At 42.7% G+C, this 17,817-nt stretch overlaps 2 protein-coding genes across 4 annotated transcripts in view; one reads left to right on the forward strand and one right to left on the reverse strand.

Moving 5' to 3' along the window:
- Positions 1-17,817, forward strand: part of LOC116876041 (retinitis pigmentosa 9 protein) — a 191,274-nt gene that overhangs the window by 128,303 nt on the left and 45,154 nt on the right. The window lies entirely within an intron of this gene.
- Positions 1-17,817, reverse strand: part of FKBP9 (FKBP prolyl isomerase 9) — a 37,934-nt gene that overhangs the window by 13,776 nt on the left and 6,341 nt on the right. Inside the window, exons 2-6 of the mRNA XM_032871907.1 lie at positions 12,051-12,196; positions 11,441-11,630; positions 10,650-10,795; positions 6,285-6,474; positions 617-762 (exon numbers count right to left, since the gene is read on the reverse strand). Coding sequence (XP_032727798.1) covers positions 617-762; positions 6,285-6,474; positions 10,650-10,795; positions 11,441-11,630; positions 12,051-12,196 — 818 coding nt within the window. The remainder of the gene's footprint in view (positions 1-616; positions 763-6,284; positions 6,475-10,649; positions 10,796-11,440; positions 11,631-12,050; positions 12,197-17,817) is intronic.

The raw sequence follows: 17,817 nt of genomic DNA on the forward strand, positions 1-17,817 counted from the left end.
ACCCAACTCACTACATTTACTAAAAGTCACTGAATTGGGGATGCTGGTTGGGACAGTCGGTTAAGATTCCAACTCTTGGTTCCAGCTCAGGTCACACTCTCAGGGTCATGAAATCAAGCCCTATTTTGGGCTCTGTACTCAGCATGGAGTCTGCTTGAGATTCTCTCTCCCTCTGCCCCTCCCGGCTCATGCTCTCTCTCTTTAAATATCAATAAATAAATCTTTCAAAGTCACTGAACTGTACACTTAAAATGGGTAAATTTTATGGCATATAAATTACACGTCAATAAAACTGTTAAGAGACCAAAGACCAAAAAGGGGGTGGTTTGCAATAGATGTTGAAATGGCTCAAAAAAACCCAGAAAACTATAATTAGATAGAGACGATAAATAAAGCAAGATGTTAACAGTTGATGAATCTAAGAGTTCATCTCAGAGTTCTTTCAACTTTGGCATAGGTCTAAGAATTTTCAAATAAGAAAATGGGCACCGGAGACAAGAAGAAAGATCATCTCTAGAAACCAAAGATATTGGACATTCAAATCTTTAATATGACTTTTGGCTTCCACATTTTGGCTCTCAAGAACCAAAATTGCCTGGAAGCAGCCAGAACTCACCTCTTCCTTCCTCTCCATAGCCAAGGTGAGGTGGGACCACAATCCTCCGCTTCTCTCCGATGCAAACACCAAGTAGACCCTCATCCATTCCAGCAATCACGTAGCCCTGCCCAATGTACGTGTCAAAGGTACGGTTCCGTGAGTAGCTAGAAAAGAAGGAAAGAAAGAGGTTCCTCACAAGCAACACCACAGCAGCTGGGTATGCTAGTCAGCACCACAAGGCAACAGGAAGGCAGAGGACTCCAGATCCCAGAATAGGCTGAAACTTAGAATGTGAGGAAACAGGCTCCCCTGAGAACCCACATTCCCAAGAACTCACACACACACAGAGCAGAGCGGGAGCGGCCATGTACAAAAACACTCCTAGAAACAAGCCCTCCATCCCTCTAGTTTGGTGAGGTTATGGATGGGATGCACATGACAAGAAGCAACCACACAGATATGCAACTACTGTACATTGGACTATGCTTGGTAACCAGGTCAAGTTAATGAAAAAGGCATCCAGGGTGGCTCTTACTAGAAACTAAGAATGTGTCCCAAGGACAATGTCTCCAGTATCTAAAGAAAAGAATATCTGTATATATGAGACATGAATATTTGGATTGCCAGAAAAGTAATACACACATACACACACGCACACACACACACACACACATATATACACACATACATACAATTTAACTCTGCAGTCCCCACCAGAGCCTGGATGACTCTTCTTACTGTAATCCCTCCTCACCAAGCCACCTTCTGGTGAGATACTTGGGTTTCCCAAGTGCCACTGGCAAGAGGCCCAAGCATTCTGCTCAGTGGAGAGATCCAGCCTTTTTATAAGCTGCCAATTGAATCCGATTCCTGTGAGTTTGGTGAGGACAGGAATCAATTCCCCAAAGCCAGATGTTTCTAGAGTAAAATAATAAAATTTAATATGCCACGTCTCCTACCAAAGTCTGAACCACAGTGATCTGCACTCATGTGGCAAGAAGCCGGTCCTGAAAGAGCCAGTCCGTTTCGCCATTACCTCAAACACGGCCAAAGGATGACTGCCTCAGAGAAGACAGCCAGCTAATTGGGGATAGGGGGATGAGAAGACCGAGCTGTGAGGGGCTGTGCCTCCTCAGTAGCCCTCAGAGACCAAACACAAGGCCAAGGGCCATGAAAAATGACAGTAACAGATGATTCTCCTCACCCAGGAAGACGATCATCTACATAGCACCCCAGAAGAGACTATGGAGAAATATCCTTCCCCCACATTGTGGAGTTCCAGCACTCAGCCCCTCACATGGGCCAGGAGGGCCAGGAGGAGAACACAGCCAAGGAAGGCAGGCTTGGCTCCCTAGAATCCTCTCACCATGAGCCAGCCTCTCACCTTCCCCAGGTTACTAGCTCTCTGGAGATCATCACCAGAGTACACCCTATGACCAGACATTCAGGAAAGAGGAAAACTCCTCCCAGATGGGGTCCCTTATAGAGAGACACTAAGCAGTAGGAGACGGCAGGTGCCTCAGAGAAGTTTGAGCCACTGGGTGAAACAGCAAAGGTTCCATGGGGTTTGGGGAGACAGTGGACACTGAGAAGGCAGGATCTGCACAGTGGAAAGCACTGGGGTAACACTGAGGCCAAGGCCAAGAAGCAGGAAAGAGCCTCAGAAAATAAGAACGAAGGAGCAGTGTGGCCATAAAATGTAGAGAACTTCGAATAACTTTAGAAGAAGATTTATATGGGAAACCATCATGTTCCCCAGTGGGAAAACAGAACTAGAAAGCTGTCAGTGCTCCCCCAAACTAATTTATGAATTTTGAAACAATTCTAGTCAAAATCTGAACACCATGTATGGGGGAGGAAAGGGACTCAAAAATTTATCTGGGGAAAAAGAACCAATTTAAAATGATATTTTGAGGGGCACCTGGATGGCTCAGTCTGTTGAGCAACCGACTCTTGACTTCACCTTAAGTCATGGTCTCGAGGTCATGACATTGTGCCCCCATCAGGCTCCATGCTCAGCAGGTAGTCTGGTTCTCTCTCTCCCTCTGCCCCTCCCCCACTTGTGCTCACTCTCTCTAAAATAAATAAATAAATATTTTAAATGAATAAATAAAATTATGTTTTGGGGGCACCTGGCTGACTCAGGAGAGCATGCAACTCCTGATCTCAGGTTCGAGCCCCACATTGTGGGTAGAGATTATCTCAAAAAAGAAAAAAAGAAACCCCACAAAACTTAAAAATGCTGTTTGGAAGGTACAGGATATAACAGGCTCTCATTCCTGTAAAAAATTAAACTGAGAGAATGTATTTCACTGTATATGTGTGAAAGACCTATGAAATTAAAAATACTGGCTCCTGCAGAGAGGGGAGTATCCGAGTTTGAGCCCCACACCAGGTGTAGAGATTACTTAAAAAAAATTAAAATCTTGGGGCGCCTGGGTGGCTCAGTCATTAAGTGTTTGCTTTCACCTTGAGTCAGATCCCAGGTTCCTGGGATTGAGCCCCTCGTTGGGCTCCCTGCTCAGCAGAAAGCCTGCTTCTTCCTCTCCCACTCCCCCTGCTTGTGTTCCCTCTCTCACTGTCTCTTTCTCTCTGTCAAACAAATAAATAAAATCTTTAAAAAAAATCATTTTAGATGAGTGAGGGAAAAATAGTTTTCAGTAAAGGGTGTTTGAAAAACTAGCTAACCATCTGGAAAGACATAAAGTTAGATCCTTATTGTCACACTGAATACCACAATAAATTCTAGATGGATTGAAGATTTAAACATGAAAGATTTATGAACACGGAGAGACACTGTGGAAGGTTATTAATATTTATAGCTAAAGGGGTTAATGGGAAATTATTACATTTTATTAAATTATTAAATTTATTAAATTATTACATTATAATACACTTTTGTATTGTTTCACTTATACAATAAGAACATAATACTTTTTTTTTTTTTTAGTAGGCTCTATGCCCAACGTGGTGTTTGAACTTAAAACCCTGAGATCAAGAGTCACATGCTCTACTGATTGAGCCAGCCAGGCACCCAAGAACACAATACTTTTTAAAATAGAAATTTTAATAAAGAATATTTTTTAAATTTTTTTAAAAGATTTTATTTATTTTTTGACAGAGAGAGACACAGTAAGAGAGGGAACACACACAGGGGGAGTAGGAGAGGGAGAAGCAGGCTTCCTGCTGAGCAGGGAGCCCAGGACCCTGGGATCACGACCTGAGCTGAAGGCAGATACTTAATGACTGAGCCACCCAGGTGCCCCAACATTTTTTTTTAAGGATTTTATTTATTTATTTGAGACAGAAAGATACAGAGAGAGAGAGAGAGAGAGAGAGAGCACAAGCAGGGGGAGAGGCAGAGGGAGAGGGAGAAGAAGACTCACCGCTGAGCCAAGAGCCCGATGTGAGGCTCGATCCCAGGACGCTGGGATCATGACCTGAGCCAAAGGCAGATGCTTAACCATCTGAGCCACCCAGTCAACCCCCCTTAATTTTTTTTAAGGATGAATTTATTTATTTGGAAGAGAGAGTATGGAAAGAGGGGCAAAGGGAGAGGGAGGGAGAGAATCTCAAGCACACTCCCCGCTGAGCTCAGAGCCCAACTTGGGCCTTGATCTCACAACCCTGAGATCATAACCTGAGCTGAAATCAAGAGTTGGACACTCAACTGACTGAGCCACTCAGGTGCCCCATGGTTCCTTTCCTATGGAAAGAAATCTGGTATACACTAGAAAAAATGGTCTTTTAATTAGTAGATTTTTAAAATTTTAATTTAATTAATTTAATAGAATTAATAGAATTCCAGGGAATAATGGACAGAACCAAGCTCACAAGTAACAACTAATAACACACACACACTGAATATTTTCTGTAGTAGAAAAAGAATAAAGACAACTCAAATGTTCATCAGTAGGAGAATAGTTAAATAAATTTGGAATATTCACCCAATGAAACACTAGGCAGACATGAAGTATAAATAATTCCTCTCCGTGTGTGTGTGTGTGTGTGTGTGTGTGTGTGTGTGTATTTTTTATTAAGTAGGCTCCATGCCCAGCATGGACCCCACTGGGGACTTGAACTCACAACTCTGAGGTAAAGCCCTGAGCTGTCTCTCTATATATTAATATGGAAAAATCCCAAGGTGAAAAAAAAAAAAAAAAAAGCAAGAGGCAGAGTAGTGTATTCTGTATACTATACACTATACACTATAAAGGGGAGAAAATAAGATAACATCCACAGTTGTTTATATCTGCATTAGAAAAAAATCCACACAGTGGAGGAATAAAAAAGAAACTTATTAAGAAAAGTGGTTAAGGGGCACCTGAGTGGCTCAGTCGGTTAGGCATCTGCCTTCTGCTCGGGTCATGATCCCAGTGTCCTGGGATCGAGTCCCACATTGGGCTCTCTGTTCAGCGGAGAGCCTGCTACTCTGCCTGTGCTCCTCTCTCTCTCTCTCTCTCTCTCTCTTTCTCTGTCAAATAAATAAAATCTTAAAAAAAATTTTTTTTTAAGTGGTTAATTTTAGGGGTGCCTGGCTGGCTCAGTAGGTAGAGTGTGCAACTCTTGATCTCAGGGTCATGAGTTCAAGCTCCACATCGGGTATAAAGCTTACATACATACATATATACATACATACATACATAAAGGAAAGTAGTTAATTCCAAGTGGCTAGGAGAGAGGGAGATGTCAGGTAGGCAGGGGTGGGTAATAGGAGATATCTTAATCCACACTTAGTTTTAATTTTGAATCATGTGACTATTATTTTTCCCCAAAATCAAAGGAAAATTGTAAAAGAGAAGACCCTAAGAATAGGAAAGACACATCATTCAAACAAAACAATGCCATATAAAAATTCTTCTGTATTGTTTTCAGGTAATGGAAGAAATTAGAAGTCCACAACCTCAGGGAGACAGGTAAGCTGCTGTCACTACCTGTTTGCTCCACAGGAAGCTCAGGAGGTGGTTTCCAAAGAGCTCGTGCCACTTGAAGGAGCAAGACAGAGCAAGCCACCTGCCCAGCCACCTGCGCAGCTGCGGAAGCCTCAGAAGCAAACCAGGACAGTGAGTAACAAACAGCGGCATGGTAATTCGCCTCTGCAGCAGGGTGGGAGCTGGAAGCACACAGCCCGACTCCTCCAGTAGCCTCTGAAGTTCACAGAGCACTCTTTTTTTTTTTTTCCCCGTGTTATGTTATAGAGTAGTCTTACATACCTTATCTCTTTAACCATTTCTGGGAAAGGTACCAGTTACAGGAGGAAAACCCTGAAGTGCAGGGAGGTCAAATGCCATGCAAAGTCACCACACACCAGGACAAGAACCCAGGTTTCCTGGCACCAAGTCTGTTCTCTTCTCATCCTACCACCCAGGCCTCGGCTCTGGCCACTTCCCATCGTGGATCCCATAGCTGGCTGCATATTTGCATAGTGGAGCACAGTGTGAGGGATAGTGGGAGTAGAGGCTGAGTCACTCCTGTTTTCCTGCAGACTTATTCCCCACAGACCCCAAGAAGGAGACCGTTCTAACAGCCTCTGAAGGAATTCAATGTCAGAAAACAAAGATATGTTGGAGATGAAAATACTAACTACAAATCAGCATTGACAGAGTATTCAGATCATGGTCCAGCCAGAGGTAGACTGTATTTAATAAGATGTTCTGATGAGTGAAGGCTCCAGTTGTTTCCTTACCTGGAATCAAAGAAGGTGCCATCCAGAAGGGTGCCATTGTAATGATACCTGAGAAAGTCCCCACTTTGACTGCGCCGCTCACAGTTTTCTGGGACTACCTTATTCTCAATGGAAATGCCATCCTTGGGGTTATGGAGGTCCAGTAACACAACATCAAACACCAGAGATGCCTGTCCAGGAATGTCTTTCCCTAGAGTAGAATGGAGGAAGAAGATGAAATCAGGACACAAGATGTAGGAAGTACTTTTTTTTTTCTTTTTTAAGGTTTTATGTGTTTATTTGTTAGAGAGAGAGAGAGCACAAGCAGGAGGAGCGGCAGGCAGAGGGAAAAGCAGGTTCTATGCTGAGCAAGGACCCTGGACACTAGGACCCTGGGATCGTGACCTGAGCCAAAGGCTGATGCTTAACTGAGCCAAGCAGGCGCCCATAAGAAGTGCTTTTTTTTTTTTTTTTTTTTTTTTTCAGAAGTAGGCAGAGAGGCAGGCAGAAAGAGAGGAGGAAGCAGGCTCTCTGCTGAGCAGAGAGCCCGACACGGGGCTCGATCCCTGGACCCTGAGATCACGACCAGAGCCGAAGGCAGCGGCTTAACCCACTGAGCCACCCGGGCGCCCCAAGAAGTGCTTTTAACTACAACTCAACTCCCACTGTGTTGGTATTACTCATTCCTTGAAGTTTCCAAGTCAAGGAAAGAAATGTTCTTTCACATGTTGGGTGGTCCCCCAGGGTGTCCAGCTATGTTCTGTCACCATTGTGTCCATGGTGCCCAACCATGTACTGGCGAATATAATTTGAAGCCTGACTTCTTCAGAAAAAGGAGCAAACCGATATTAATGACATGCGAGACTACTACAACCATATTGTCTGCTTGTGCTGACAAATCAAGGCTCTGTGTGGGTGGTTATGAACCCATATGAAAACCCAAATACATGCCTCTGTGGGCTTCTGTTTGTGTACAAATGCAAATCAGACATTTAAAGGCATAAATTCTAAACCTTGGACCTGGTTCTACAGAATACTACATAGCCTTGTTCTCTGGAACCAGCCACCAATATTTTTGAAAAGGCAAAATGCAAAATTCAGTTTATTAAGTGCATCCAAAACAGGAGATAAATAAAATTAAAACTAGCTGAGAGGTGGGGTGCCTGAGTGGCTCAGTGGGTTGAAGCCTCTGCCTTTGGCTCAGGTCATGATCCCAGGGTCCTGGGATTGAGCCCCGCATCGGGCTCTCTGCTCAGTGGGGAGCCTGCTTCCCTCTCTCTGCCTGCCTCTCTACCTACTTGTGATCTCTGTCAAAAACAAAAAACAAAAAACAAAAAACCTAGCTGAGAGGAGGAAAAATGGCACCCATAACGCAAAATATAAGTCATCAAATTGCTTCTAACTTCTGGATGGTACTGCTTCTTTTGGATATTCCCAACAGTGGGACTTCATGAACATCTACAAAATGATAATCTACATGAAGAGATTATTGAGTGCTAACTCATCAAGCAAAGATCAACATCAACCAATAAATATTCAATTCAGTCCCTTGAGATAAAGGAAGTTAACTGACAAAACCACCTATCTCAACACTCTTACTTGCCATTTGTTATACCTTGCAGAGGAGCAGGCCTGGGCGAGTGAATGACACAGCATACTAAGCCTGAGTTTCTTCAACCAGCTCTTTGGCAGAGCCCACCCCTCCTCCTTCCCCTCAAGGGAATAAGGAAATCTTCAGAACGGCAGCTGAGTCAGCCTGTGGAATGTAAGGTGTGGTCAATCCCCGAAGTGTGTGAATGGGTATGTGTGTGATAGAATAGGAATCTTTTGTACTTTTATGTATTTTTTAATTTAGGAGAAAAAAGAAAACCTTAAAAGTAACTCCAGAATTTAAATTTTTCTAGCGTTATCATGAACTAATTGAATATTGGTTTTTTAATAACAATTTTATCAAGATATAATTTCCGTACCATACAATTCTCCTATTTAAAGTTATACCTGGGGCGCCTGGGTGGCTCAGTTGGTTAAATGTCTGACTCTTGATTTTTGCTCAGGTTATGATCTCAAGAGTTGTGAGATTGAACCCCGAGTCAGGCTCCGCACAGGGTGTGGAGCCTGCTTAAGATTCTCTCCCCCCCAACCCCCTGCTCCCTCTGCCCCTCCCGACCCTCTCTAAAATAAATAAATAAACAAACAAATAAATAAATAAATAAATAAAATTATTCCTGGATACCTGAGCACAGTATTAAAGTAGTAAATAATAACTATTTCAAATAAACTGCTTACTTCAAATATTTAACACAGTTTTTATTTAAAATAAGTAAATAATATTCCTCAAATTAGGCCAGGCATCTAGTTTTATTATATATGAGGTATGCATCTGGATGACATTGAAAGGATGTGAGAGCCAAGGGAAATGGACTTGCACTGGCTAAGGACAAGACCACTAGAGTATCAATCAGAATAACAACATGTCTTGGGGAATGGAGAATTAAGATGTATTTACAGCAGTTGTTTTCACATTTTATTTTTCTTTTAGCAAGGAATCCCCACCCCTGCTTTTTCAAGGGACTGTCTGGAGATCCCCAGCAATAAAAGAGGAGGTGGACAGGGGAGAAGGCTGAGCCCCATTTCCTCCTCTCTCCTCCGGCTCTGTAGACATAGAGTGCCAGGAAACATAGGTCGGAAAACATTATGGTAGGGTTATTATAAGTTGGATAAACTTATTATACAGTCAGTATAACAAATGTCACCGTCAGTAAACTTAAATGCATCATATTTCCATTAATTCTTAACTACATATACCTGCTTGTTTAAAGGCCAGGAGGTTCTCTTCGTTGTGTTAGCCTGTCAGTGTGATTAAATATGCCTGAAATTAAAATATGAGTAACCATAAAATGCCATTTACCAGCCAATATTCTGTTTTCTCCCTTCAAAAAAGGACACTAGTTTCGGGCGCCTGGGTGGCTCAGTGGGTTAAGCCTCTGCCTTCGGCTCAGGTCATGATCTCAGGGTCCTGGGATCGAGCCCTGCATCAGGTTCTCTGCTCAGCAGGGAGCCTGCTCCCCCTCTCTCTCCGCCTGCCTACTTGTAATCTCTCTCTCTGTGTCAAATAAATAAATAAAATCTTAAAAAAAAAAGGACACTAGTTTGAATTCATGCTTTTTCTAACATGAGGCTTTGCATCTGTCCACAGGAAACGAATGTCATAGGTAAAACCCACCCTGGAGGTACAAATCAGGGGAGGGGGGATGGAAATGGCAAATCTGACATCATATACTAAATTTCTACCTTGAGACCTACCGCATTTGGACTTTCTAGTTTAAATCTCATTTCACAGGGGCGCCTGGGTGGTTCAGTGGGTTAAAGCCTCTGCCTTCCGATCAGGTCATGATCCCAGGGTCTTGGGATCGGGCCCCCGCATCGGGCTCTCTGCTCAGCGGGGAGCCTGCTTCTCCCTCTCTCTGCCTGCCTCTCTGCCTACTTGTGATCTCTCTCTCTCTGTCAAATAAATAAATAAAATCTTTAAATAAATAAATAAATAAATAAATAAATAAATAAATAAATCTCATTTCACAGATGGGAAAATGCAGGCTGGAGAGGCTGCATAAGGTTAAAGCTTATGAGGCAGTGGCAGATGCTTTACTTATGAACGCCAATGACCGTGAATAAGTGGAAGTTTCCACAATTCAGTGATGAGAGGTAGATGATTTAAACTACCATTGCCCAACCGAACTTTCTACAGTGATGGAAATGCTCTGTACCTGCACTGCTGGGGACAGCAGCCCCCGGCAACATGTGGCTCTGAAGTAGGTGAAATGTGGCAGTGTGGCTAAGGCACAGAATTTTCGATTTTACTTAATTTTAGTTTATTTTAAATTTAACTATAAATAGCCACACGTTGCTAGTGGCTATTATATTGGACAGTGCAAGTCCAGACCAAAACATCTGGCAGGTTTCATGTGGTAAGCTGAATTAATGACAGCAATAAAAATGTAAGGACAGATGGGAGCGACTGGCTGGCTTAGTTGGAAGAGCACATGACTCTTGATCTTTGGGTCATGAGTGGGGGCCCCACCTTGGGTATAGAGATTACTTAAAATTAAATCCTAAGGGGCACCTGGATGGCTCAGTGGGTTAAGCATCTGTCTTTGGCTCAGGTCATGATCTCAGAGTCCTGGGATCGAGCCCCATGTCAGGCTCCCTGCTCAGCAGAGAGTCTGCTTCTCCCTCTTCCCCTGCAGCAGCCCCTGCTTGTGCTCTCTCACCCTCTCTCTCTCTCTCAAATACATACATAAAATATTTTAAAATAAATAAATAAATAAAATCTTAAAAAAAAAAAAAAAAGGACAGATGAGAGCAGCTTGAAGAATGAGAAAGACTTACCATCTCCCTCTTCTCCATAGGCCAGAAAAGGAGGTATGGTGATGATGCGCTTTTCCCCCACACACATCCCCAACAGCCCTTTGTCCATTCCAGGAATCAACCAGCCAATGCCCACATATGTGTCATATGTTTTCATGCGATTATGACTGAAAACCAATGAGAAAGGGGGAAAGTTCCATGCTATTGAGGGTGTTTCCAACTCATTCCTCAATAAGGCTTTAGGAACCCAATTATCATCTAAATAGTGAAACTATACCCATCCCTGACGACAGGCATTTTTAGATCTTTGTTCCCAAAGACAGCAGAAAAGTGTAATTAAATCACAGTGATTAACAAAAACAGGCCTGCTACTCTATCTAACCAAATACGCTACAACAACAGGAAAGCCCTTAAGGGTTCGCTGTTCTCTACCTTAGCACCTTACTCCTTGCATTTTTCCATAGCTTCATAAACATTCAGCCTTCCCCTCATTCTTCCATGGGAAAACTATAAAAATGGACTTTAAAAATGCATCAACCTACTTGGAAATAGGGTCTTTCATTTAATGATGAGCTTTCAAGACACTGTTAATTTAGATAAACATTGTTCTTACATTCCTGTAAAATGTATTAAAATTTGGAGGACTCTGGCTTTACAGAGCATGACACATTAACCAAAAGCCATGAGTAAGGGAGTTGGCACAATGGAAATTGGGAAGAGTCTCTCTTCTGGTTTCTCCACGGGCATAAAAAGCAGGTGAAAAAGAAGGAACTAAGGGGCATCTCGATGTTATCTGGAATGGTGGCACTTACCTTGAATCAAACAGTGTCCCATCCAAGAATGTTCCATTGTAGTGGTACCTTACAAAATCAGACACCTGGATGGTCCGAGGGCAACTGGGAGGTGTGAAATAAGTGTGAACCTGAACCTGATCTTCAGAATTCCAAATGTCCATCAGAAGTACGTCGAAATGAAGAACTGAATCTGGGGGGATCACACCAGCTAAAAATCAAAGAGAATTCCCACTGAGAAGCTGCTGCCGTTCAGGCCAGATGAATAAACACCTCGGATGCTGCCGGGGTGTTCAAGGGGGGTAACTGAACAATTCCAAAATGGGTCACGCTCCCTCCCTCATTCCTCAAAATAAAATTGAAAGAAATGAGAAAAAAAAAATGGTCTTCCTCTCAACAAGGGTGACATTCAGTACACCTGTGTTAATAACTACTTCTTTCACATCTAGAAGAAATGAACCAAAGATGAAATTTTAGCTCTGTGTGTGTGTGTGTGTGTGTGTGTGTTCACTGCTTCTCATTGTCCTCAATTTAAAGCTTCCGAAGATTCTCTGATCTGCTTGACTGAATACCCTTCCGAGGTTCTGGTTGTTTCTGCAAATGTGTTTACAAACACGGAACAAGAACTTACAAACTCCTTCACTTCCATAGGCAAGCCTTGGGGGGATCTTCACAAAACGCCTCTCATTTACACACATCCCAACCAGAGCTTGGTCCATGCCAGCAATCAGTTGTCCTTTCCCCACAAAGACGTTGAAAGTGGAGTCTCTGTCATAGCTGAAGATCCACGAGGTAGAGAAAAAGACGAGTATAAGTTAATCCTTCCCTTAGTGAAACCAACCAGTGAAAATGTACCCACGGACAGAGTGAGGGCACTGGAAACCAAAAACAGCCGGAGAGGAGTTACTGGCACAGGAAATGTCTTCACTAACAGTACTTGCAGGGCTGGAATTTTTTTATTACTTTGAATATGGCCAGCAAATCTAGTTAGATAAGCAACCCTGTTTATATATCACTTTGCAAAGTAGCTACCAATACTTTCACTAAAAGAGTTCATTCCTTTTCCATGTCATTGGTATTTAAAAACAACAACATAAGATACTAACACTCCAATTAACACATTAACCTGATTGTTCTTTTGTTTCTTTAGGTCTATAAGTTAAAGACACAGCATGGTGTAGCATAAAGGATATTTAAACTCTCTGAAACTGTTTCCTCTACCGCAAAATGGGGGAAACAATAATAGCCACCCCAAGATCTATATGATATTACAATCTGAAAAGTGCTCGGAAAACCTCAAGAGTTACGTCAGTATTACTATAATTATTATAGGTAATGGGAAGTCTGATATGGTCTTGAAATCGCAAACATATGTGATTTAAAGGCTGGCTAGTGATGATCTTGGATTGGAAGATAAATAATGGAACTGTGGTTAACATCCATGCTCTCATCCTTTTTAATGTCAAATTCTGCATCCAACAAGGGTTTGCCTATTAGGAGACTGTGCTACGTGCTTTGGAGGATATAAAAAGTCCAAGGCGTGGATTATGCCTATTAAAAAAAAAAAAAACTAGCAGAGATATCCAGAGTTTCAAACACTGTATTTACAAAATTAACTACAGGGCTTGGTTTATAATAATGAAACACTGAGAAGAACACAGAAATTTCAAAGGCATGGCACTGGTTGCATTTAAGGCAAGGACATACAATAAAATGCCCTATGGCCATTTAAAAATACCAGATTTATATCCATTGGCATAGAAGGACATACACAGTAACAGAGAAGTACGGGTTACAGAGCCACAGTATAAAATCATTCCATTTTGAATATATATATAGATGCATGTGAAAAAAATCCACTAGGTGATATATAAAACATTAACAATGATAATCTATGAGTAGAGGATTTCAGGTGGTTAAATTCTTTTTTTTTTTCTTTTTTAAAGATTTTTTTTTAATTTATTTGACAGACAGATCACAAGTAGGCAGAGAGGCAGGCAGAGAGAGAGAGGAGGAGGCAGGCTCCCTGCTGAGCAGAGAGCCTGATGCAGGACTCGATCCCAAGACCCTGAGATCATGACCTGAGCCGAAGGCAGAGGCTTTAACCACTCAGCCACCCAGGCGCCCCCAGGTGGTTTAATTCTTAATTGATTATTCAAATGATCATATTTGATCATTTAATAAAATGATCAATAATTCAAATGATCATTTTGAAATATTTCAAATATCATTTTTGAATGTAATATTCATGTAAGAAAATATTAAGAACTGGACGCCTGGGTGGCTCAGTGGGTTAAGCCTCTGCTTTCGGCTCAGGTCGTGATCTCAGGGTCCTAGGATGGAGTCCCACATCGGGCTCTCTGCTTGGCAAGGAGCCTGCTTCCTCCTCTCTCTCTCTCTCTCTCTCTCTCTCTGCGCCTACTTATGATCTCTCTCTGTCAAATAAATAAATAAAATCTTTTAAAAAAATATTAAGGACTGTTGAGGGACGCCTGGGTGGCTCAGTTGGTTAAGTATCCCACTCTTGATTCTGGCTCAGGTCATGGTCTCAGGGTCATGGGAGGGAGCCCAGCATTGGGCTCTGTGCTCAGCCTGGAGTTTTCTTGAGATTCTCTCCCTCCCTCTCCCTCTGCCCCTCTACACCCATGCTCTCTCTCTCTGTCCCTCTCAAATAAATAAATAAAATCTAAAAAAAAAAAAAAAGAGTTGTTGGGAATGACTTCATTAGGATGTCCTGCCCTTCATTTGGCATATTACTTCTTCATTTTCCCTAATAAATAGCTTAGAAGAGCAGCACAGTCCACTTCACCACCCGTCAGGGCAGCTTCCTCAGACCTGCCCCTTTTTTTCTTCTACCTCCTAGTTTTACAATTCATTTTAATAGCCTTTTTTCTGCAGGGTCAGGGAAAAGAAAGCAAGACTCCAAGTTCAGGTCAGCAAGCCAGAGGACAAAAACACATGGTCAGCTTTGAGGCCAAGACAGCTTTACACCTCCACCCTCTACCTCCAGGGACCAACACCCGTCCCGTGGAATGCCAGCTCTTTCATTTCACTTAGCTGGGGACTTGCCATGCCCCGAACCACCATCCAACTGGTGGGTTTATATTAATAATAAACCATAACTGGAAGCTTCAAAGACATCCCAGGTACAGAGCATGTACAAACAGATACAATGCACTGCCTGGAAACCACTTCATAAATTAGTCTTCCATCCATGGAACCTGAATATAGTTCCCCAATTTAATACGAGTTTTTAATAAGAACTACCATTTAGAGAGTGTTTATTACGTGTCAGGCACAGCGGCAAACTAAGCTTTCCCACATGCTATCCCCATTTAATCATCACACAACACTTCAAGGTAGACGCTGCTACTTGGGATCCTTGGAGTCAAAGAATCTCCCAAGCGCATGACATTAGCCAAGGGGGAAAACGCTAGAACCCACGTCCATTTGACCCTTCACCTCCTACTGCAGGACCTTCCCCAGGTGGCATATAAAAACTGTTGGCTCCTTGCAATATTAATATCTTCATTTGACTGCCTAAGCAAAGTGCTAAAAACAAACAAAAATACGCCTTTCTGAAAGAAGAGTTTATAATTTACATATGTGAGAAACTAACAATGCAAGACTAGTCTTATCTCCGGCTTAAAACTGACCATCTGGAAAAATAAAGTCATTCTGAGTAAATCTGTGCTCATCAGCACAACTGGCACAAGTTCATAGGCAGTGTCAAGCCCAGAACTGGTTATGAAAATTATTTCCGCAAACTCTGGAATAAGCACTTAATAGAGCCTGTCCCCATATCTGGCTGATTTACACCTTTTGTAGACGTCCCAGTTGAGGTCTGCAAGGAACAGATGATACACCCAAACTAGGCAGCTCCAGGAAAGTTTAATGAAGGGACTGTGTGCAAAGGAGGGTTCAGGGTGCAGAGAACACAGGGACAACATGGTATCTCTGGGGACAAGTAAGGAGTGTTATTGTCAAACCTGGGCTTGAAGGATCCAGGGACAGAGAAGGTTCAGGGCCACCTGACAGAGGCTTAGCTAGGACCCCCAGTCTAAGGACACAAATGGTGGAGACTCTACAGGTAGGGAGTCAAAGGAATAAATCTCTCCATGTCACTCTCCTTCCTCTGATCTCCTGCTGATGTCACACTGGCTGAACCCAACCAGAAGCCAGGTGACAAAACGGTCATTGATATAACCCATACTAAATACCTGTATTTCATACAGCCTCACAGAGCAAAAAGTAAGTAGATCAGAAGAAGAGGGGACCTAGAAAGGCAAGTGAAAATCATCTAGCACATGCAACAACCCCCTTTCCTCTCCATCAGCTTGTTTTTCTCCACTGCTCATTCATTGCTATAAAGCCTTTGATTGCTTCTACTTTCTCTTGCCCCGAGGCAGTGACAAGAGGTGGCTGCAGCAGAACCCAAGGATGCTCTTCAAGTTTCCTGGCCCAAGGATCACTAAGACAGGAGACATCACATAAAACCCATCACATGCAAGTCATTAAACCGTCTACACATGAGCACGCATGACCTTGCAGCATATTCCTCAGGATGAGTAACCGCCTCTGCACTGCATTCCTGAAGCATAAATTTCTAAGCCCAGAAGCTATTTCTTTTCTTTTCTTTAATTTGACAGACAGAGATCACAAGTAGGCAGAGAGGCAGGCAGAGAGGGAGGGGGAAGCAGGCTCCCCACAGAGCAGAGAGCCTGATGTGGGGCTCGAACCCAGGACCCCGGGATCATGACCTGAGCCGAAAGCAGAGGCTTTAACCCATTGAGCCACCCAGGTGCCCCCAGAAGCTATTTCTAAACATAGGTTTCAATCTGCAATGAGGATGAACTTTTAAAAGAACATACGTTGGGGCGCCTGGGTGGTTCAGTTGGTTAAGCGTCTGCTTCAGCTCAGGTCATCATCCCAGGGTCCTGGGATTGAGCCCTGCATGGGGCTCCCTGCTTGGCGGGAAGTCTGCCTGTCCCTTTTCCTCTGCCTCTCACCCCTGGCTCATGTTCTCTCTTGCTCATTCTCTTTCTTAAATAAATACAATATTTAAAAAACAATGACATAAAAACACATGTCATGGGGAGCCTGGCTGGCTCAGTTGGAAAAGCATGCAACTCTTGATCGTGGGGTCATGAGTTCGAGCCCCATATTGGGTGTAGAGAGTATGTAAATAAATAAATAAATATTTAAAATAGATAAATAAAAATAAAAGAACATGTGTCAACTGAACATACTCTCTCCCTAGAGCCCCCAAAGCCTATTCCTTCCCTAAGTTCCTAGGCTCTGCTTCATTAAAAACAAAAAAATAAAACAAACAAACAAACAAAAAACAGAAAAAACAAACGACTTAGGAAAACAGAGAGGAGACCATTGCTGTCAAGAGCTGGCAACAAAATTTTAGAAGACGGAATGGGAACAAAAGTGTAGGATCTGCTGTTGTAGGAAAGAAACAGAAGGGGACCTGGCCAAGGGTGGAGCCATGTGCCTCCCCAGTCTGCAGAGGTGCAAAGTGGAAGGTGGCAGCACAGAGGGAAGGAAGCCTGGAGCTTGAAAGTCTGCATCCAAAACAGCTATACCCCACTCCAAGCCCCTTCTCCTCCTGGCAGCTGGGCAAGTACAGTTCTAAGCTTTATGGAATTACTCACCTGATTTTTAAAACTTATATGCAAAAGTAATACAGGATACATCATTTAAAAATTAAATTAATTGTAAAACTTTGACAAAAACTTATATATGCTTATACTACTTGTGGCTGAGATTATTTTGATCTTGGATCCAGAAACAAAGGAACAATGGCCATTACAGAAGGAAGAGAAAACTGCCCTGCGGTTAGAACTGAAGTCCTGCTCAGCTAGGAGAGGACATGTCAGCTTGCTCTATATGCCAATTTTAGAATCAGTTCAGACAAATAAATGCTGAATATGATACTTTCCCCCCATTTTTATTGAGATATAATTGGCAAATAAAAGTTACATCTGTTTAGAGGTGACTGGGTGGCTCAGTGGGTTAAGCCTCTGCTCAGCAGGGAGCCTGCTTCCTCCTCTCTCTCTGCCTGCCTCTCTGCCTACTTGTGATCTGTCTGTCAAATAAATAAATGAAGTCTTTTAAAAAAATTACATCTGTTTAAAGTGTATTATTTGATGTTTTGATATATGTATACAGTGTGAAATATCACCACAATCAAGCTGATTAGCATATCCTCCCTTAGTTACCACTGTCTTTCTTTTTTCATGGTAAGAACACTTAAGATTTACCCTTTTAGAGGTACCTGGGTGGCTCAGTGGGTTAAAGCCTCTGCCTTTGGCTCCGGTTATGATCCCAGGGTCCTCAACCGATCCCTCCATTGGGCTCTCTGCTCAGTGGGGAGCCTGCTTTCCTCTCAC

The sequence above is a fragment of the Lontra canadensis genome, unplaced genomic scaffold, assembly GCF_010015895.1.
Source record: "Lontra canadensis isolate GAN:19392208 unplaced genomic scaffold, GSC_riverotter_1.0 scaffold2, whole genome shotgun sequence".
In the NCBI taxonomy this organism is placed as follows: domain Eukaryota; kingdom Metazoa; phylum Chordata; class Mammalia; order Carnivora; family Mustelidae; genus Lontra; species Lontra canadensis.